The 23728-nt window shown below is 38.6% G+C and overlaps 1 protein-coding gene across 1 annotated transcript in view; it reads left to right on the plus strand.

Moving 5' to 3' along the window:
* CNTNAP5 (contactin associated protein family member 5) overlaps positions 1-23728 on the plus strand; it is a gene marked incomplete at both ends in the record, with an annotated part of 257470 nt that overhangs the window by 124115 nt on the left and 109627 nt on the right. Inside the window, 3 exons of the mRNA XM_079539329.1 lie at positions 11772-12036; positions 14616-14765; positions 15194-15365. Coding sequence (XP_079395455.1) covers positions 11772-12036; positions 14616-14765; positions 15194-15365 — 587 coding nt within the window. The remainder of the gene's footprint in view (positions 1-11771; positions 12037-14615; positions 14766-15193; positions 15366-23728) is intronic.

The following is a 23728-nucleotide window of genomic DNA, read 5'->3' on the forward strand; positions in this document are numbered from 1 at the left end:
AGCCATTCCCCATCTCTATTTTGTACACTAGAAGCAAAGTTTTATTCTGCTATTTCATTTGGTATTACAGAGACAAAAAGATTGTTTTTCTTACTAAGAAAAATATTTTCCTTTATAACAACCCTTATATTTAGCGTATTATTAACAATTCTGAAAACCATTCACCTGTTTCTTATGTCTCTAAATGTGCGCAGAGCTAAAGCAAAAGGAATTAGTCTTATCCAGGCTGCTAAGATAAGGTATACAAGTAACTCACACCTAATAGTTTCCAAAGTTACAAATTTATTTAAATATAATGTAAGCAAAATAAACCTTTCATATTGTAATTACAGAAAGCAGTACGCTCTTGGGCAGTGTTCAGAAATATTAAATAATTCATCTCTTTATTTTGCTTAATCCTAACTCCTTTGCCATGCTTGCAATCAAACCTTTGGCTAATACTGCGTCTTTGGAGAATACTGAATCAAAAGTACTTCTGGCTTTCATTACATTTTCTGGTTTGTAGTAAGGTGTGTGAACAGATTGAAGGTGCAACAAAGCAAACCAGAAGTCCAAGAGAAATCCTTACCTTACTCACTTCCCCTGCCTAGGGCTAGACTGAACATACAAGGAAACAGACAACAGAACGTGGATAGGTAAGAAGTCCAGCATCACGTTGCTGGCTGTTGAGATTGTCTCCAGGATGCTCCCCTAGCATGAGACTGAGACCTTTCTTTAATAACTCAAGTTTGATTGCTCTGACTCAGGACTCTAAGGTATAAATCTTATGAACTGCGTTAAATTGCTCTGCCTCTCAGCTTACTTTCAAAGGGGAGAAAAGAGACTTGGCCTGTTTCTTAGGTCATTAAATAGCTGGTTGTTTTTTTTTTTTTTTTTGCCAGGTGGGTAATATGGAGGCCTTCCTAAATGGGGATAGAAAAACTTTGAATGTACTTTTTCTCTTTTGGGTACTGTCTAGGCGTGACAAAGCCCTAAGCAATTAAAGTCACAATACTTCATTCAGTTAATGCTAGATTGAAGGTCTAGAAATCTTTCTTCTTTAGTCAAGTTAAAATAAAGGGGATATGACATATCCTTCTGTCTCCCACACAGATGTGATGCTTTTAAAGAAAAGGCTGGCTGCTCTACTGCATTTTGCAAAATTTGTGAGCTGTTATGTTCTGTGTCTGTGCCACTTAGTTTACACACAGTACCCAGAAAATTACTGCATCACAAATGCCTCATACTCTTGTTTGAAAATCCTTCCATAAGTAAGCATCTCCTGCAAATCTGCTATCTTCTAGCATCCTTTCCACCACAGCTATTTACATCTTCTAGCAATTTTCAGGTACTTCCAGCCATCGCAGGTTAATATCCCTCTCCCATCTTCTTGCTCTTCCCTATCCATTAGGCATTTGTTTATTCAAATTAAAATATCTTGTTCTTGCTAAATGTACTTTTTTGTCTGCCAGATTTCTTCTGTGCCTAAAAGCAGAAATACTTCAAATTTGGAGTAAAAACTCCAAGTTCACTGAGGTTTTCAAGCAGCAGTCCGTATCCATAGGGAGCTACAAGCTTATAAGCTTTTTGTCTCTGTAGTTACTAAGGCTGTCTGGAATAGAAAAGCAATTAAAGGAACAGCACAGGAATAGAATTAAATGTATCAAGGGCTTTTGATCATTTCTTCCAACAACCTTTGATCCTTTCCCCCAAGCTCGAGATTGCCACAGAAGGTTCTGTGTTGTTAGTCCACAAAATATCTTTGTCTCCAAACAAAAGATAAGGACAAGCCAAACAGATTGGGATTAGAAAGTCTTTAGAGCTCAGAGACATTATTTTTTTGGCCTCCGAAGTGGAGGTGGCCTTCAGCACACAGACTCTGCTTCATTCTGTGTTCATTTGGGCTCCCTGACACAGTTAATGGGCTGAACTTGTTGGATTTTCATACCCAGCAACTTCTTTGTTTTGTTTTGTTCTGCTGCGTACATCTGTTGATTGATATGTCAGCTTTAGAAGTATACGTTTCCTGTTATGAAGTTCCTCATCCATAGAAATAATAGTCCCGCATCAGCTGCATTTAAAGTCAGGGTAAGAAACTAGAGGTTGTCAGTGACAGAGTGCTGTGCTACATTGTACTCTTGGGTTGTGGGTATGATCATCATTCTGACTGTTCTTTTCTATAACTCATTTGCAGTTGTCAGACTTGCAACAAATCCTCTTGAGAAAACATCTTAAGATAATAAGGCAACTAATCTCTTTTGGACTGGCATTTGCCTTCAGAATTACTTTTTTTTTTTTTTTAATTGCTTCATGTTTCACCTCTCCCTGTGGTGGCCCTATTTGGCCAGACCATCTACACTCTCTCTGGTGCTCCTTCTGTCACCAATGGCATGTTGCAATTTTTTAAAAATTCCCTTAGGTTCTTGAGCGTGGTGAAATGCCAGGGGATCTTTTATTTTTTCTCCTAAGCAGTTACTGGTTTAAATTGCAAGTGGTCTGAAGAAGTCAAATTTCTGAAATTAATACTTTCATGATTGTAAGGCTGTATCCTCGGGAAGCCTTTGATAATACTTTGAAATTGTAATTTAAAAATCTTTCCTATTACTAGTTGTGTCTGGGTTCTCAACATAAAAGCAGCACAGACTGCTCATCATGAGGAGTTACAGCAGCCACTCTTCCTGGGCCGCTAGTTAGGAGCAGGAGTTACGTTTACAAGAAACAGAAGATTTTCCCCATGGGTTACTTGAGTTATTGATATCCGAGATTCTGAAGTCCTTGCTGAAGGATTTTGACTATGCTAAGAATGTATAAATTCAGGAGCAGATTGGATAAGATTTAGGAAGGTAAATCCATTAATGATTGCTAAATAATGGAAACTATGTGTTTTCAACCCAGGCCATTCTATGATTCTATTATGTCTGACTGAAGGAGTAGTTAGTGGAAAATAGTTAAAGACTCAGAGATCACTAGCAGGAGATATCAGCTGTTTTGGTATTCTTCTTCAGACAGCCATCTATAGGTGCTTATGAAGGCAAGATGGACCTTAGGTCTGCCCCAATACAGCTGCTGTTATGTGAGGGTGCAGAAATTTCTTTAATGCGATGCTCACTATGGTGCTGGGTGTCACTTGGTTGTAGACAGAGGAGTGTAGGGAATCCCCAGATTCATACACATCTTACAGATGAGAATAGAGAAATTTAAGGAGCAGTAACTATTTCCTTCTCTGTACTAAATCCAAAGGGAAGTATCTCTGGCAGAGTAATTTAGCCACCATTGTCTACTTATATCTGTATTCGTACCACTAGAAACTACCCTAACATGAAGACCTGTGACCAGGGTGTAAGGCTTGTTCTGTCTCAGTGGCTTATGGTGCCAAAATAGGCAGCTGTCTAGCTAAAGGAAAGAAATGAAGAGGTCATGAAAAGTTGTAGTTGTGATCTTGTCAGTATTCTACCGTATGCATTTGGTGAAACTGAGGAAAACACTCTCCCTCTTTCTCTTCCTTTAACTTTGCCTAATAGGAATTGTAGTTGTATTTTTATTTAGCAGACTAAAACATACACTGACTTGAGAGGAGAGCAGGATATTTGTACATTAGAAGTTGTCGGCCCTCAGACATGCTTGAATTTCTACATCAGCTTGTAGTGTTGAATCTGGGACTGACAATTCGACACAGCAAGGGATGTGATGACATGTAAATGCATCACTGTAGTGCCTCAGGGAAATAACCAATTGTGAGCATCAAAGAGCAAAGAGAGATACCTAGTGACAGGAGAAAGTAAACTAATAATTCATTCCCTTTATAGAGAATCCAAACACGCTGTTTTATGAAGTTGATTTGAGATACCTTCGTCTTGAGAAGAATTTGCTTGTCTATACACATTTCCTTTTACCAAAGTGTTCTTGTGAGTGTTAATTTATATGTGAATATCAGGCTGGTAATCCAAGAAGGTATCTACTATGGTTTGAAGAACCAGGAATTTGATACATAAAATATTTTTTTTCTCTTTCTTTTAGTTTTCAACTGCAACCAGACTGTAGGAAAGATTAAAAAAAAAAAAAAAAAAAAAAAAAAAAAAAAGAAACTATTCAGTGACATTGTTCACAAATTCTTATAAGTCTAAGGCAAATTTATTTAAAAAAAAAATTATCCAATTATTTAATGGATATGTGTGTGTTTAACAGCTGTAAAAAAGAGAACAACTGAGTTTGCTGTTCTTTTGATAAAGCACATGAAAACAGACTCTGGAAATATCTGGTTCCTGTAAAAATACCTAACAGACTATAGGACAGCCAGAAAGTCTATATAGATAGCATTAATTAAGGTCCCATTTTGTTGTTGCTCAATGATGTGACAGAACAGCTTAGGAAGAAATTTTGTCACCTCAATCAAAGTCTTGAAATAAAGTGTATTTAAATGACAATTTTTCCATTTATTTCAGTTGGTTTTGTCTACAATTCTAAAGGCTTTCAGTTTGTAAATATTTAATCCATTAGCTGCAATAATGCACTTTTCTTTTCTTGATAAAATAGTTTGTATTAGGATTTTGATAGTTGTGAAAAAGCCAATAGAAGCAAATCTTTCAGCGAGTTCTACCATATTTTTTTGTAAGACTAGATGGCATGTGCAAAAAATGACAAAGTTCTGAGCAAACAAGGCCTCTTTTGAAAGTCATTAGCCTTTGGCAAATTGCAGGTTAGAAACAATTCAAAGATTAATTTATTACATGATCTGCATAGTCAAAGTGAATGAACGGGGCAGTTGGTACCCGCTGAGCAGAGGAGAATGTTACAGTGAGGGAGGTGATAAGGCAGTTTGTCTCTGTAGGAGAGCAAGAGAGATGGCTAATTATTGTCATAGAAGTTAGTAGGGTGTAAAGAAAGTGGGGGAGAGTGTAATTTACAGTAAAGTCAAGGCTTAAATGTCTTTTTTTTAAGGTCTAATTCCAATTGGCAAGGCCCAGCCTGATATTTGGCTGCCTAGAAAAACAAGAGTGCAAGCTGACCACCATCAGTCAGGAGCCTGAAGTCTAGGCAACTCTTACCAACCATTTAGATTGGTGCTGTGATATGGTAGAGAAATGACTGAAATTTGAAAGAGGAAAGCCTAATAAAGAAAACTAATAATAATAATAAAAATCTGATCAGAATTGCTTTCTATGCATTTCTCTGTTTTAAGGTAGATGTGACTGTGTTTCAACAATAATAATTTAAAAAGTCTCCTTGCTGCTATATTTTGTTCCAGATAAAACAAAATAAACTGCAGATCAGTTTACCCTGAACTGGAAGAAAAAAAAAAAAAAAAAAGGGCTTGCATTATGCATTTTTGCCTCCTTGATTTTAGACATCTGTCTTAAGTCACTTTTAGCAAGGTGATTTTGAAAGCCTGACTTCATTCCTGCTCATTATTTAAAGGATGGAAAATGCTAAGTGATCCATATTTTGTTTGCATTTCCTGCTATATACTTATGGTCCTTTTCTCTTTCTGTGTAAACAATGTATGATTTTTCCAAATTAGCTTTTATTTTCTTCAATCTTTTGCCAGCAAAACTTAGCTACCGTGACATAAAATGAAACATCAAAGTACAGTTACTATGATCATAACGATGGTAAGATCCTTAGTTTCGTTGTTGTTCAGAAACCTAGTCAGGTTAAAAGACAGAGAATGCCTGAGCTAAAGAGTATCTGGAAATGTCTAACCATGCATCTCATCCCTGATTCTGTCGCAGTCAAAATGCTTTGGTTTTTTTTGGAAGCTTGCATTTTGTTAAATGCTGTTTCCACATAGGAACATTATCTTAATGTAAATAACTAAAATCGACATGATAGACAGTTAGCTTTTTGTTGACAAATGTTGTGTCTAGGGTCAGTGAAGATGGAAGTTGTCTGTCATAAGGATGATTAACACAAGAATGTGTTAATTTCAGAGAAAGCTAGGTCAGGATAGCTTTCAGTTTTCCATCGTGAAATTTAGATCAAAGAAAGAGAAACCCGCATCAGTATAAGAGTTTTTCTCTTTTCACCGCTTCTGCTGTGGTGGAGTTGGACTTGCTCATTCAGAGGACAAATCCTAGCTCAAGTAACAGCAAACATCTTGGTGTTACCACATCTCACTTGAAGACAATTTACATCAACATGCCAGCAGCCTGAAGCTGATATCTCACTTAGCAGTGTCTTGACTTGAGATGCTTTTTAAACCTTGATATGTCTCATGATAGTTTTGCTTGAGGTAGTTACTATAAAAAAGTAAAGTTTCCCAAGATTCCCCATTCTTGGAATCCAGTTACTAAGAGATAAGTGACAGTCTTTCATTTTACCATTTTAAAACTGTCAGAAATCACTTTTTTCTTCTATTACTCTCTTTACAAATTCAACTGCAACCTCACTCATCACAGCTAGAAATACCTTCCGTTTTCCAATCTGGAGATATTCTTGCCAGTTTATTCTTGTTTATATCTCAGGCAGGGCTGGGATTTTATTTCCCTAACCTCTCACGTGAAATCTTCCTTTCTAACCCTCTACAGAAAACTAGATATCCTTGTCATTGGATAGTATCCATAGAATCATTAATGAGGAAGCTTTGTGCCTACTCGATGCTTCAACCCACGGGTAGAGGGAGAGGTTAGAAATAGTTGTTTATTTGTTCTTCCTTTTCAAGCTGTATCTTGGTCTGCATTCTTTAGTAGGCTAAATGTTGAGGATTTCAGTTCAGCTGTCAATTTGAGTAATTTCCTGGTGCATATTACTTTTGATTAGTATTCCATGAGAGCAAGGAAGATGTATTAGAAACTTACAGAATCATAATGGCTTGGTTTGGAAGAGACCTTAAAGATTATCTGGTTTCAACCCACCTGCCATTGTAGCAATCCTCAGCCAGAAAAAGCTGAAATAGTTCATTAAGTTTATACAGGTTTTATTGAAGTCCCACAGAAGTCACTGGGTAGACTCCAGTCAGTTTCAGATCAGGCTTATGGTTCAAAGGGTTTTCCTCTGTGTAATCCACTAATATCCTCATCACTTAGCTACTGTGTTCTTTCATTCTTTTTTTAACGGGAGAAATGCTGATTCTTTCTTAAAATACTGTAAATTTCTGTCACTTGTTCAACAGCTTACTTAAACAAGGACAACCTCTGCAACTGTACAACTTGTGCAGAAATCTGGAGTGATTACACTCTTTTCTTGTAGAACTGCCATTTTAAGTGTTATGGCAGCTATTGAACACATTGAGAATATCTCAATTTAATTTATAAATTCAGATAGTTTCTTATGTAAGTTATAATAAAAACTCTTTTGGAAAGATTTAATTGCTTATCAGAGCAATCATTAATCAGTCTGGAGACATTGAACTCAATGGAATTCTCGGATGCCGCATCATAGCTGGAGTTCCTAGCAGCTGTGTAGAGCCGATCATCTTCTCTAGGGATTACAATCTTCTTATCCCATTTTCTAGCCAATGAACATTTACTTTTCAGTTAGATGGGGTTCAGTTACAAAATCAAGTGTCTGCCAGAAATCTTGCATGTGCCCTGGAGAGTTCAAGAACTGCTTCCAGTTAAAGCAAAATGTTCCTGATAAAAAGCAGGTTTAGAGGGAACTGTTTACTTTTCTGATTAGACCTGCTGGAATAATTTCTTTAAGGATATATTTCAGGGCAAATTTAGCAGTTTTTATAATTGGAAACTGTCCCACTTGTGAATGAAAATTTGCTGTTTTTTCTTTTTCAAATGTTCATGTTACTGTCCCTAGGAAGGCAGAATCATAGAATGTCTTGAAAGGGACCTTTAAAGATCATCTAGTTCCAGCTCAGCTGTTTCTTATTTCCCCAACAAGCTGGCTGAGGGGACCCTCGGGATAGCAGACTATCAGTGCTGGTGAATGAAGAGGATGGCCACTGGCTCACTGGCGTAATGTGCCTCCCTTCTCGTGTTTCTCTTCTTAATGAACCTGTTTAACTGACTTAAGTTCCCATGATACAAGTTGGTTCCTTTAACTTTTCTTTTTCCCAACTTCTTTGGCTTTTAGCTCTAAAATTATTTTTCATAGAATTGTAGAATTTCTCAGATTGGAAAGGACCTTAAAGATCATCAAGTTGAACCGCAACTTAACCATACTACCCTAACTATAACAACCCTCTGCTAAATCATGTCCCTGAGTACCACATCCAAATGTTTCTTAAACACATTCAGAGATGGTAACTGAACCACCTCTTTGGGAAGCCTATCCCGGTGCTTAACAACCCTTTCTGTAAAGAACTTTTTCCTGATATCCAACCTAAACTTACCCTGGAACAACTTGAGGCCATTTCCCCTCATCCTGTCACCAGTGAGAAGAGACCAACTCCCACTCTCGCTGTAAGCACCTTTCAGATATTGGAAGAGAGCAATAATGTCTCCCCTCAGCTTCCTTTCCCCAGACTAAAACAGCCCCAGTTCCTTCAGTCTCTCCTCACAGGACACATTCTCCAAGCCCTTCACAAGCCTTGTTGCCCTTTTTTGGACCTACTTCAGCACCTCAATGTCCTTTCTGTACTGAGGTGCCCAAAACTAAACACAGTACTCAAAGTGAGGCCTCATCAATATCGGGTAGAGGGGCGGGATTACTTCCCTAGTCCTGCTCACCACACCATTCCTGATTCCTTGGCCCTGTTCATAAATCCATACAGTTGAACTTGGCCCATTGATTAGTCATCTATCCAGGTCCTTCCGTAGTGCCTTTCTCCCCTCTGGCAGATCAACGCTCCCTCCTGACCAATTTCATTTTAACCTACCTAATCGTCATCTCAATCCTTTAGCAAGGGTAACAAAATTGCCATTTTAAAAGAAATTCCAACTGCTACTCTGAAACACAAAGCAAGACTTCTCCAAATGTACGGAGAACATCACGGCAAAGATTTTCTATGTTCCCACCTGCTTACTCTTGTGGCAGATGGGATCAAACCTGCACCATCTATTTTTAGTCACAGGGGGGCTGCAGTGCCTGAAGTCTCTGCTGGATTAGCATGGCAGGGAAGAGCATACGTTCTTCCAGAACGTCCCAGCATGGGCTATGGGTTCACTCCACACTTGCTTTCAAATTCTTTCCTGCTATAAGCTTCTGTGTAGTGCAAATGACTAGTGAGTGTTACTGAGTTTTGGAAGGAGTTTAAGTCTAGTTGCATGTATTGAGAACCTGATATGAAAGCAGATGGAAACTTGGCCTTACATTTCAGCCCATGCATGTGGTCAAGGATAATTTGCTTTAAAATCTATGATATTATTACGAACAACTGAAACTACGCTTACTACTGGCTTATTTTAAGGTCATCTGAAAGCTTGTTATGCATTGGAAACACCTTTTTTCATCTCTAGTTTTCATTTTCATTGACATTAAGTCAGTCTAGTCACAGTTTGTTCTGCTGGTAGGTAAAATCTGCAAAGAACTTTGAGACAAATATCCTGCATGTTGCCAATTTTTCCCTCTTGCAAAGCCGTTCATTGCCAGTGAAGTGAATTAGATACTTGAGTGCAGACTCAGCATTTAAAATTTCCTCCAAGCTCCAACATTGTGTATTTATAAGATCTGTAAATGTCTTTAACTACTTTGGTTGGATATACTTGAATCACTGTAAATGTCTAACATTCTAAAGATTTGTCATCACATTTCAATTTGTAAACCTTTAAAATGCTCTAGAGAAAGTTAGCTTTATTTGTTTATATCTTTGCAGTAGACTGCTTTCTGTAATTTGTCTGTCTGTCATGAATTAGATAGAAAATGGAGGTGGAAATACAGCAACAGAAATAACTATGACAACAACAAAGAAAAAAACATCCAGGGGAAGAAAAAAAAAAAAAAAAAAAAAAAAAAGAACAAAAAACAACCAAAACCCTCTGGTGTCTCTTTTGCAGAAAAACCCAGCAGGTAGCAGAAAAGGCTGAGAGAGCAAATTTCCATTTTACTTCCCCCCTGACTAATGTTCAGATAAGTTTGGATAAGCTCTGGATTATATTTCAAAACTCATTTTAGCATGATATACCCAAGGATACCTTTTGCATTCTTAAATCTTCTCTGTAGCATTTGCCTAACAAGGCAGGGAATATATAAATTGATATAGATATATATCTGTCAAAGGTTGTTTCATGCAGAGATAAACTCAGTCTCTTTCTGGCACTTTATTTATTTTCCATTTTAGAATAAAGGTTAGAAAGACATTTGAAAACAGTAGGGAACTAGTTCCGTCAGCTGTCTTAGATTTCAGTAAGGAATTCCCCAAGTACTGTACAACTTCTACACATCCATCAAGTGCTGTTCATTATAATTATCCTGTTAGAGTGAGATACCAGCTCTGATGAGAAGTGGTACCATGGAGAAAGCCATTTATTCAGATGTTTTTATCAGATTCCAGTTGGTATTTTAGAAAGACTAGTTCAAAGCAACCTGGCTGCAACACTTGCCTGGAAGTGCTTTGAAAAACATAGCTCCTTGAACATATTCTCTCTTTATACGTAGGTAAGGTTTTATTGTATGGCTTGAATGACCTGTTTGGGTTATATGCAATGGCTGAACAAAACAGCACAGTTGGTGTTTTACCAGCACATATCACTACCACAGTGATATATGCCGGTACAGATTCTGCTATTGTTTGAGTAAATGTGGTGGCAGACAGCACCATTGTTTGAGAGTTGAAAGACTAAGGTAATCAATTAAGCTTAGTGTTGAAGTGATGTTGAATTTCACCATTATTGCTGTATATGTAACATTTTAATATTTCCTCAATGTTTCCCCCGTAAGTAGTGAGACCTAGCATAGGTCAAGAAATCTAACAAATATTGTTTCATTCCACTATGAATACTGTATTTAAGTGATATTTAAGTGACTTCTAGTTTGAATTTTCTTATGAATTTTGAACATATATTTTTTTGAATAATCATTTCTAACTGTGTTATTATTAAGTGGACTCTTGTTGTTTTGGAGTAGCATAAGGCTATGTCATGTCCTTTATAGGCTGTGCCACACTGGGTGAATGAAAACATTACTACTGCTGCTATTGCGGGTTATGTTTTGAATTTTTGGAATATAGCCAAACTTGCCTCATGCTTGGCCCCTTCAATTCAATTGAATAAGGGAGACTTGAATTAAAGATTTTATGCTATCAGTAAATGGGCAAAAAACTCCAAAACTATTATACAGGTATGTTTTAGCTTATATTTAGAATATATCTAGTCTATCTGGGAGGATTCCTGTGCATTTGAAGATACTTGTTCAGTTACACCTTTCCTTACTCACAGCTGTGTAATCCCATCAGTACAGAGCCAATGCAAGACCTTTGTATCACGTGCCACAGTATGTGAAGGTTCAGGAAAATTTGCTAGCACTTCAGTATCAGTTCTTGAAGTCAACATAGATCCAAATGACATATAGCTAAATTTGGGCTTAAAAATTTTGAAATGAAAGGCTCTTGGAAACATGGAGCAGAGACAGCCACATGAAGATGGTCTGTCTGGGCTAGAACTGACTTGCACAAATATGCCCTTCTGCAGCGAGGTGTGGACCTGATACAGAACATTTAGAGCATGTCTAAATCCTTATAGGAACTCAGATTTTTGTTTTATGTATGTATGTATGTATTTTATTTTTGAGGTGAGAATACGAACTTTCATATATATTTTCCTTAAAAAGATACGTGCCCTAATGAGATCCAAGACTTTGAGTAAAAATACCAATTTCAGCCTTTAGCACCATTAGAAATCCAATGAATTTATTTAAATATGATGTTTTTAAAGACATTTTAAAAGTTTGCTTTTTATTATTTGCAGGGGAATGTGACCTTTTCATGCTCAGAACCACAAATTGTTCCCATCACCTTTGTCAACTCCAGTAGAAGCTACTTGTTACTGCCTGGAACTCCTCAAATTGATGGGTTGTCAGTCAGTTTTCAGTTTCGAACGTGGAATAAAGATGGCTTACTCCTGTCCACCGAATTGTCTGAAAATTCAGGATCTCTTTTGGTTTATCTCCATGGTGGGAGATTAACACTTCTTATTCAGAAAATGGCAGAAGACCCAGTGGAAATCAGTGAAGGTATTTTATTTTTGTTTTCTCTCACCTTCCCTATTAAAACACCAGGAGCTTGACTCCATGGGAAGAAAGGGTAACAAAGTGAGGAAGTACTGTACATTCCTCTTTGTTTACAAATTGTTTCTCACTTCTCAGTAGATTGAGATATATCTGAATATAGAAAGTTGGCATCCTGAGATCTTCAGGCTAATTGTGCTTGACAGTTATCTTAGTCGCTGTGTTTTCTAAGTCATGCTAAATCTTCTTCAGTCAGGTCACATGAAGACCTTAATGCTACTTGTCCTCATATTGTGCTGAAGTCAGCTGGGAGCCAGTTTGGCAGCAGTGCCTTTCAGCACAAGTTAACAGCTTCAGAGCTGATTTTCTTCCTCTTAATTGTTGCTTTGTATGAGAATACTACCCTTTATGCTCCACTCAGAGAAGACTGACCATAGGCTTCCTCTCCTCCTCAGTCCACCTTAGCCAGTTTGCAAGATGTTTTGTGCAGCTGGAGAGATGCAAGTGGGTGAGATTGGGCTTATCTCTGGCTTAAAATTCAGGAGAAGTTGCTTGTAAACACTAAACATGAAGTTGTGCTTTGGCTCCAAGAAACAACAAGAAAATTTCAGACTGAACACCAGCGTGGCCCAGCTGCCATCTGAGTTTGCCTTGTATATGTCCTACTGATGACCTGAGCAGAAATATTCTGTCCTAGGGCCTTACACATCCCATGCTGCTATGCACCCACACTGAGTGGGAGACCCAGAAGTTTATGACCACATAGGCTGAATACTTGGTTCCTAAATGTGGATGGATAATAGGCTGATGGAACTCAGAGGTCTGAAAAATAACATTATTTTCTAAAAGAATATCTGTTTAAAAATATGTAATGTTAAAATATTCCCAGTGCAGAATTAAAGAGGACAGATGTGTCTATTAAAAGAAGTAAAGAGAAAATCTGACGGAGCTGTCAAAGATGAGCTGTTCTGTATTTGCGTTTCATTCCCTTTTGTAAAAAGAAAATGAGGCAGCCGCGGATCTATTCTTATTCGTGTGGATTGTTAAAACCTCAGCTTGCCACAACTGAATGTTGAAAATGGAGTTTCAAGTCTTTATTGCAGGTCCTAATGAGACTGTTGACAAAGCTGAGAGAGAATGCCAATATTTGGTTGTATTTGCTTTTATGTAGTTCTGAAATTATGAACCTGATCCCAGCCTTTGGTGCCATCCAAAACACTGCTAAAACTGCCTACTTACACATGGAAAATATGCAAAAATTGCAAATACCACCTCCTACATATGTTGGATTCTCACAATAGACTCGTGCATGCTCAAGAATGGACCTGGTTTTGACCCAAATGTAACCTGTGTTGTCATGACATCTTTTCAAATTTAACCACCATATTTCACTTTAAAATTGACTTGTTTTAGCTGAAAACTCATTCACATTTCTCTGGGAAATTGCTGTCTTATTGTAGGAAAATTGTGTCTGCGTTAGCAGCCATTTCTCTGGAAATTGTCTCATTTCCAAATTCATAATGAAATGGCTTTTCATACGTTTAACACCCACAATTTTTTTATTTTGTTTTGAGCTGATCTCACACCTCTTTGTGTCATTAAGTGCTCGTTTGTTTCTCCTGAAAGCTACAATAACAAAAATTATCCAATTAGAGAGGGGAGTAAATGCTAATTTCCTCAGCCTGGTCTCAGTGACTGCAGTTTGATGATAGCACATGTCGAAATGTGATTAGGTTACTTTTGATCTCCACTGCTGTATGTGAATTTATAACTTTGCTCACTGGTTTTCCTGGCTTTCGAAAAGATGATGTGGAGTTTCTTTTTAGCTTGATGATGCCATTTCAAGAACACTGATATACAACACTGATTTTCAGAATATGGAGAGAGGTTATTTCACACTGTGCATAAGTATGTAACAGGGAGAGAGGTTGCTCAGTACCGTAGTCTCCCACATCCCTTCATAGGTTTCAGGACAGAGCAATAATCCAAGCTCTCAGAAAATCCATGTAAAAATCCACAAAACATATAAGAGACTTTGGTACATGTTTCCAGCAAGACTGTGTGCTAACTTAGTGCTGAAAGTTTTAAAGAAAAGGTTTTAAGAACAGATCCTACTGAAACATATTCGAGCTTGTCAGCTTTCATGTAGTGACCAAGATAGGATATTACCTTCTCACTGAATCTAGTTTGTCACGTGCTTATTCCCAAAAATGCAACAGAAATCTGCTCTGCATACTCCAATGAGCTATTAGCTTTTCCTAATATACTCAAAGTAGACCTAATCCCAAAAAACATTATGTGCTACCATAAATGTAAAGAGTCCTGCCAGCTTGCTGAGTGCCTGCAGTATAACTAGCAGGTTGGATTAATAGGATCTGCTTACATGTTCTCAGAAACTTTCCCCTTCTTGGGCCTTTTCTCATATGGCAATTTACTTCCAGAAGTAGAGTTTTTTCAAGCTACCAGTTCTGACCGTGTTGGATTCTGCTGTACTTTTATAGTCACAAGTTGGAAGCAAAGATTTGAAGTATACAGTTATATCCAGAGCTTCTATTATCGCCCTTCATATATATATTTTTTTCTAGGCACCAATCTCCATGATGGCCTTTGGCATTCACTTAGCATCAACGCTAGAAGACATCGCATTACCCTGACACTGGATAACAATGCTGCCACTGCTAACCATGCAACCACTGTCTCAAGAATTTACTCAGGGAACAGCTACTATTTTGGAGGTAGGTTGTTTCAGATGGACACGTGGCAGATTTTCATGATAAAGATTTTCAAATGCTGATCCCTGAAGTCTCCCAAGTATATTCTGCAGCCACATGCAAATTCTGCAGTAACTGATTTTTGTCTACCTATTGTGTTGCATACAGTGTTGTGTTGTGAGAAGATCAAAGATCTTGGTCAGGAGAGGAGGGGGGAGAGAAAGGGAGAAAAAAACTAACACAGCTGTAAAAGTGAACTTGCCAAGGAGTAGCTACACCTAGCTGGAAAAGCATTAAAAAGCTACGTAGCTGTGTTAGCCACGTTTGGCACAAAAAAACACTCAATATAATGAGCCTCTGAGCTCTTGCATTAGGAAATCCCAACAGGAAAAGATAATCATTCCAATATTTTTTTCTGCTTCTTTTTTTTTTTTTTTCCCCCCCCCCCACAGGGTGCCCTGACAACTTCACTGATTCCCAATGTTTAAATCCCATTACTGCTTTTCAAGGCTGTATGAGGCTCATCTTTATTGATAACCAGCCCAAGGACCTCATTTTAGTTCAGCAAGGCTTCCTGGGGAATTTTAGTGATTTACACATTGATCTGTGTGACATCAAAGACAGGTAATTATTGTTTTCTATTTCTTTTGTTGTTCTTTTTTTTTTTTTTTTTTTCATCCTAGTGTTTTATAAATACAGATCACATTAAGTGAAAATTCTAATCTGCCAACGTTACAGATATTAGGCAAAATAGAGCTGCTAATAGAAAATATCATGACAAAGATAGAAAGGACTGGAGGGGAAATGATTTCAATTACATGAGGCTCTCTCCACATTGACTTGTAGGAAATAGAGTATGCAAATCCAATAAAATGCAGATTGATAAAATGATTAAATTTTATGCATAAACAATGTTTGATTGCTTTGAGTTTTAGAGAGAAATGAAAGAGAAGGAAAAATTATTTGATTCATCAGAACATGTCATCTTAATATAGTAGCTGTTTTTGTTTATGCAGAACATCTATAGTTTTTCTTGTTAGCCATTATAGCACATTTATAATGAAGATATCATAGAATCATAGAACAATTTAAGCTGGAAGGGACTTTTAAGTTCATCTAGTTCCAATCTCCCTGCTATAGGCAGGGACAACTCCCTGTTAGACCAGTTTGCTGAAAGCCCCATCCAGCCTGGCCTTGAATGCTTCCAGGGAGAGGCATGCACAGCCTTGCTGGTCAACCTGTACCAGTGTCTCACCCCTCTCACAGTAAATAATTTCTTCCTTACATCTAGTCTAAATCTATCCTCTTTCAGTTTAAAACCATTTCCCCTTGTGCTGTTGCAACACACCCTTGTAAAAAGTCCCTCTCCATGTTTCCTGTAGGCCCTCTTCAGGTACTGGAAAACTGCTATAAGGTCCCCCCAGAGCCTTTTCTTCTCTAGACTGAAGAGTCCCAATACTCGCAGCCTGCCTTTGTAGGGGTGGTACTCCAGCCCTCTGATCACCTTTGTAGCCCACCTCTGGGTCTGCTCCAATACTTCAGTGTCCTTCTCATGTTAGGGGCCCCAGAACTGGCCACAATACTCCACATGGGTGTCATGAGAGCAGAATAGAGGGGCAGAATCACCTCTCTTGACGTATTGGTCATGCTTCTCTTGATGCAACCCCGGATGTGTGATTGGCCTTCTGGACGGTGTCCCCACTTTACTGGCTCATGTTGAATATTTCCTCAACTGACAATGATGGTACACCTCATTATGGCATACAGTCAATATGGTACAGCTCAGGTAGCATATCGAGCATTTGGTAGGAAATTGTTTTGATGAAATATCTGTATATACCAAAGAAATATTTCATATTTGTTACATAGTAATATGGATCACTCATAAGTTGAAATCTGAGAGGAAGCCCAGCTTTTCTCACCAAATGTGTAAGCTTAACTCATCAAATCTGTAAGCTTAACTATGGCAAAATTCAGGCATATGCGAATTTCACTTAGCGTTCCTAGAATGGTAGACTGAATTTGCAAGACGCAGTTGATTTAACATATAAAAGTATAGACTTCTCTAGGAATTAAGAGAAAAGAAAGAATTTTGCTTTTTTCTTGGAAGAACAGATTGTTTAAGATTAAATGGGCCATTTGATTTAAATTTATCTGTTGAAACAGAAGACTTCTGGTATGTGGCAGAGGTGTTTTGAGGCATCTTAATGCTTTCATTGTCATCAGGTCTGGACTGCAGTGTAAATCAGTGGGGCTACTCTAGCTGTCTTCCATATCGTCAGTATCCTAAGCATGGCAATCGTAAGTCTGTGATCATGCAATACAACTACTTAAGGCAAAGATACACACATAATAAGAAAAGTGGGTCTTTATTTTACATAATGATTATCTGGAATATATTACACACACAAATAAAAACTATACATGGTCTAGTGAAGATTTAAGTGGTGTCTTACAGTACATTTCTCTGGATAGGCTTAAGTTTATGTCTCCACTATATGATCTAGGTGAAAAAGAGAGAGCCAATTAAAAAAGAAAAAAGAGGGTTAGAGTCACAGTTGACAAAAGTGATTCTTTTACAGCTGAATTCAGTATATCAGTGCAACTGCCCTGAAGGGGAAGAAAGAAGCTTGCAGTGCAGGAAAGTACCGTACTGAAATTCAGAAATTCTCCTGGTAAATGAAAGGCATGAGCATTGCTAAAGCTTGTAGGGATTGCAGCTTTCACACTTAGTGAAACACCCAATGTGCTCTCCCTTCCTGAAATCTCTAATAATTATGCTGGAACAGTTTAGTGGGGAAGAAAGGAGGATTTTTTTTTCTGAATCATGTTGCACATTTCACTAATCTGGGATAGGGTCCTGAGAGAAGCTGAAGTTACAAAATTGATTTCAAGAAGTTAGAAAAGTTGTTCTAAGACTCAGAGGGTGAAATACTGTTGGTGCAGAACTGAAGTCCTGAGTGGTCATAGCAGCAGTAGTTGGGAAGAGGTACAAAATTAAAAGAAAATACAGAAAATAAACAAATCCTCTGTGCTATTTGTCAACACAGTTGATCCTAATTCAGTCCTAGACAGTTATTCCAGGAAAAGGCTGAAAACAAAAATATTCTTCTTACTAACCATTTTTAAATGTTCTAGGTTCTACAAGTCTGTATTATGGCCTAATTAGTTACAACAAATTATACATGAAACATTTGGGAGAAGATTTGAATTCAGAATTCTGCCAAATTGGAAGTCTGCCTTGTTGTCCAGTCTAGTGTAGAATCATTGAATCATTAAGGTTGGAAAAGACTAGTAAGATTGCCTAATCCAACCATCAACTCATCCTCACCATGCCCACTGAAACACATCCTTCCATCACAGCAGCTCTTGGCTTTTTAGGAAAGTTGGGGTCTAACTCCAGGTGTTCAATACGCGGCTGCTCATTCCTATTGTATAAGGAGTGTTAAAATTCTGTAAAAGCACTATCCACAAGAAATATAATCTTTCTTAATTGTAAGATTTATTGCTATGTGCACTGTAAAGCACATGTTTTTGTAATTTTAACGCGTGTGGGAATTATGTTTCTTAATTAACATGTAAATAGGATATTTGTCTTAGTTATCTGTGCAAAAAAAAGCTCTTTGAGGAATATGCTGCTATTTAGAAAGCAATTTGTTTGTTACAGAGTTGTAGGCCAAGCTCATTCAGACCTGGGCTCTGAAAGCAATGCTTAGACAGCTCACTGCAGCTTGTGCCGGCCCTTAAAAAGAAAATGAACAGGTTTATTTTGAAAGATGACAAGCTGGGACTACTGCTGATGCCAGCAGTATGTTTTTGAGAAAGCATCTAATTGTGTAAGCTTATTATGCATACACTGGGATTCCCAGAATAAAACAACGAGCCTCCATTAATCTAAATGGAGCGATTTGAGGGACTAAAACTTAAAATCTCATCACTTCATCTCAAGTATTTGAACTATATGTGTGCTCAAGTGAACTTTGGGTGAATGCCTTCTGTCTTCCTCTGTTTGTTTTTTCCATCCTTCGGTTGCTTTTTCTGGGAGATGAATACTGTGACACTACCTGAGCTATCGAGGAATACACAGAAGAAATGGAGTTGTCCCTAGGAATATTCAGAGTTTGCCCTTCTTTCCATTGGTGTCTGAGTAGACAGTGCCTAGTGAAAATGCTTTTGCAGACACAAGAGAATCTGCTGTCACTGATTCTGCTTTGCCAGAGACCTCCAGGATTGCCTTTCAGCCTCAGCCATCCTGTGAATGAAACCACCCAGTAGGCACTCTGGTCCTGACTGAATGGGCCAGAAGGTATATGGGAAAGCTGGAATTAGCAGATAATATGCAGAAAATTCACTTCTCTGCTTTCAGTGGGATGTTAAGACCTTGTCTGAACAGTCTGGAGTTCAGCACAGCAGTCAATATGGCCTTTCATCATCTTTCTGATGATCTGCTATCTCATATTAAAAGACTGCCTGTTCCCAGCCCTAGCTGCAGTGTCAACACCACTTATGTTTATCCTATGACAGCTAAAGTTGTTTCTGATTTGCCGCCTTCTTGTTTGGTACCTACACATTGCCCTTAGTTGACGCATCATGTGCGAAGAGGGGCATCCCCAGTTGGTTCATATCAAAGCTGTGTCTGCTCCGTGAGCCCTTAAAAATAGTGTCATATTCCCTCTGCCTCCTTCAAGGCAAAGTTCTTGTTTCCCAACACCTTGTGTTGGGAAAGTAAAATCTGCAGAAGAAAATAACATTTCTTATACTAGTGCACTTGTAAACCTCATGGCATGACTCCCTCTGCCTGTGTGCATTTAATCCATCTAGCAATGTTTTGTTTATAGTAGGTGTATTTGCTGTGGTTGTCCAAATACGCAGATTGCTCTGTGTTTTCTGAGGGTGTTGCAAAGTGTGGTGCTTATACTGCTCTTGTTATGAAGCATTAGATGTCATAGAGCTTTCAATGCATTTTTCCCCAGGTAAAGAAAAAATGAGAAAACAAGATAATATCCCACTAAGCTAGAGAAGCCTGCTTCATATTTAAAAGAAAGTGGATATGTTACATTTTATCTCTCTTCGTTGTTGCCTCTTCAGAATTTCTGCTTGATTAGGAGTGCAGATATGCAGCAGGGTGTGTTTGCTTTACACTGAATTAATGAGTGAGAAAATACAGTGTCTTGCAGCATGGTACAGAGCAGAAAGTAACAAGGCAGAGGTGAAACATGAAGTGAAAGTGCCATGAAGTCCCCAAATTCAAAGACTTCTGAGGAGGGTAAGAGGTGTCTGGGTATCTATGGATTCTGTTGGAGCAGTATATGTCCAACACTGACCTTCTCTGACAAAAAGTCACCTAGTATAGGCCCAAGCATATAAATGGAACTTCTCTTTGCAGATTTATTTTCAGTTTAGAATAAGATAGATAAAGTTCATGACTACAGGGACCGTACAGCCCTCGTTCTTGGGACTTAGCACTGTGTTTTTTGAGAAAGAGAGCATCTTCTGAAGTAATATATCCAACCAAAAAGTTTCCAGGGAAAAGCTTGACCAAGAGAAAGCTTAATGAGGACAGAATGATGCTTTTTGTCTTTAGCCTTTAATCTTTATTTTTATCTGTTACAGTTTATTAGCACTTTCGGTCCTAAATTTCTATTTTTGTGAATGTATTTGTCAACGGTTTATGGGCTGGTCCGGCCCAGTTCCGTGACCAGCAGGGCGGAGGGATCTGCGGATCCGCGCCTCTGGGAAAGGGGAAGCAGGGGACCCCAAAATACTTGAAAACAACAGCACTAATCTGAGGTGGAACAAATGATTTTACTAAATATAGTATTAGTAAAATACAATGAGAGAGAGAGAGAGAATCTGTTTGAATTGTATAGACCTCACCACAATGCTGGGGTGAGAAGTGCAGTCCAGTTGAGTGACTGAAGTACAGACGGCAAAGTGCAGATGGCGAAGCGCAGGCAGCGAAGCGCAGATAGCGAAGCGCAGACAGCGAAGCGCAGGCGAAGAAGAAGGATCAGGTGACCTTGCATGGAGTTATATCCCCTTGCTGACCGCAAAGCCTCCTGGGGAAATGCAGTTCTTCTCCGTCGGACGAACATTCGGCAGATATCAAACCCCACCCCCAGTGCATTACATGATGTTATGGTGTGGAATACTGATGACCAAAAATCATAAAACCATGACAGTATTCAGAGCCTGAACAGAATTGAAATAGAAAACATTCTCTGCAAAGAAAGATTAAGTGTGGTTCTTTAACCAGAAAAGAAGGAAAGCATCATAATGGGCCTCAGGGGTAAAAGGCTGCTGTGCAGAAGGGACTGATCACCTCAGCCTGGATGTATGGAGAGCAGCCATGGCATAGGCTGCCTGTGGGGACCGCCAAGTCTCCAACACTGGTGGAAGGCTTTAAGAACAGGTTAGGTGAATCTGTGAGAAACAGCAAACACGGCTATAAATGATCCTGCCTTGGGGTATAGCATGGACTTACTGATCTCCTGTGTTCCCTTCCAGCTCTGCATGATTCCGTTGCATTTGCTCAGGCTTCTCCTCCAGCTAGAACAGCTGTGGCTTGTTCTTGCTTTAGGGGGGTCTGAAATGTCAACAGCAATAATATTGCTTAAGGGAAAAAAAAAAAAAAAAAGAAAAAAAAAACAACACCAAAAAACTGTAGGAAATATGTCAGGAATTCAACTCAGAATTTTATTGCATACCTGTGAGAGCTCATTTGGGATGCATCCCTCAGATGCTGTAAGGAAATGCTTTGGAAGAGGAGCAGATAGCCCTCAGGTAAGGTATTGGTGAGGGTTTTTGGTTTGTTTATTTTTTTAATAACTTGGGAAGTATGTGTTACGCATAGAGTGTAAGGAAATAAATGACCAGAACACTTCTTGCTTCTAACAACACGCTATTCTTTTTAGTAGCTATAGTGTGATGTTCTGTGAATGGCCGAGTTTGTTTTTCCTTTTTTCTTAGGATTTCATCTTAGTGGATTCCATGATGTTTAGAATGAGGATTCATCCCAGGCTGTATGTTTTCCTTTGATGAACACTAACCTGATTCCTTTCTACTTGATTCTATTTTCATGAGATTGTGTATCGTCTTGGACTTTATATGTCTGTCCCTCTTACAGGCGTGGTCAAAAATGAAGGTGAGGATTTTCTGGGGTGTTAGGAGGAGGCAGGGACTAAGACACTGAACAATTATGGGAACATCTTCACCTTTGTAAATCGAGCAAATGACTGTGTGTTGATGCTAACATCTGTGTGTTGATCCCTTCACAACCTCTGTGTTAGATGTAGAAGAAGGAAAAATCTAGTTGGATGCATTCACTGACCTCAGCCTTGGCCTGACCAACTCTTTTCAGGAAGTATATTCTCTTCAGGTCACTCGGAGTTGATTTTGTGCGCAACTCTTAAGTCTATGATTCAGGTCATATGGCTGTTTCTAAAACTGATCCTCTGCTCTTATGTGTGTCACAAACTGTTCTCTACAGGGAGAGTTTAAATAGGCTGGTGCTGTTCTGCCTAGAGAAGAGATCTAGGCAGAGTTGTGCAGTGAGGAAGAGCTTGAAGGATGTGAATAATAAACAGCTATTTGCTGCTTCTCACAAGTCAGATCTTACACAGCATCAAAATGGGTATCATTAGATGATATAAAGGTGAAATATAAAGGAAAAGAACAAAAAGTCATACATGAAGCCTTAAGGTGCTGATTGGTGGAAGCTAGCCAGGTGGTCAGTGAGATGCTCTTAAACTCACTTCATCAGTATTGTTGACCCAAAGTGAAGTCTGAAGAGAGGTAATCATTTTAAGATTGAGAAGCTGAAGCTCCTTACTGTTTTAAAAACATTCTTTTTCTTGTGGGCAACTCTTTCTACGTCAATTTTTCAATGCAGAAATGTCATAGCTGTGCTCATTGCAAAGTATGCTGGAATCTGACTGTGCATTTTATTAGGTAATGATTCTTTCTGCACTGCGTTTTCTCTTTCTGCATGGCAGTGGGTCAGTGGGCGCATGGATCTGTCTCTGTATGGATGACAAACAATAGAAGGTACAGCCTAGGAGAAATTCAAGCAGCCTCTCAATTAAAAAATAAATGAAATGGGTAGGAATATGCAGGTGCTGAGAACTTGGCCACACTGTTGAGAAGCTCTGGGATTTCCCTTTCAGCAATTGTTTGGAATGCCAGATTTTTGAACTGGAAATACTAGCTTCAGTCCAGAAGCTGAGTTGGTTGTTTACAGTAGCTGGCATCCCATTCAGTTAATAAATAGAGGAATGTGGGCTCATGAGATACTGCAGCTCAAGAGTTGTCATGGATATTCAGAAAATCATGCCAGAAAGTCATTAAACTTCAGTCCAGAAACAGTCATTTTCCAGCACTTCATCATATGGCACAGATGTTCCCTTTGGGCTGCACAAGGCTCTTATAGCAGATGGACCCCTTGGTGTACAGCAGTAAGGGCTGAGGTGTTGCCGGCAGCTTGAAAGCATGGGTTCATTTATGTAATACTCTTACTAATGTCTTGTCTAATGGGACAAATTCTGCTTTGCAGTTTTAGTCACAAAGGAGAAAATTTTGTTTCCAGAAGTTCTAAAGAGGTGAGACCTGGCATGGTTTCTCATACCAGCTCCTCCAAATTCTCTAAAGAAACCTTCTTTAGAAGCCCTGACTGCAATTGTGATAGTCTGCAGCAGACAACTGTAGTGAGGAAAAAAACTGGCTTTGTTTCCTATGAGTTCCAATGAGTTCTCATTAAACTAGTTCGGTCTGCCCCTCAAGATGGTGGTAGGTGAATCTTGCTTCCATCAGGGTTTTGAGAGAGAAGGAATAAACACATCCTTAATAAAGACATTGGTTTCATTAATGCTTTTGAGCTTCTCAACCTGCATCGCAATGGACATGCTGTTTGGGTTGTCCATTGACAGAGAAATTCGTTAAAGAGCCTGGACTTCTCACATGATTCTATCCTCCCACCTTTGTCTGAAAAA

This window comes from Tetrao urogallus, assembly GCF_951394365.1.
Source record: "Tetrao urogallus genome assembly, chromosome: 8".
Lineage (NCBI taxonomy): Eukaryota > Metazoa > Chordata > Aves > Galliformes > Phasianidae > Tetrao > Tetrao urogallus.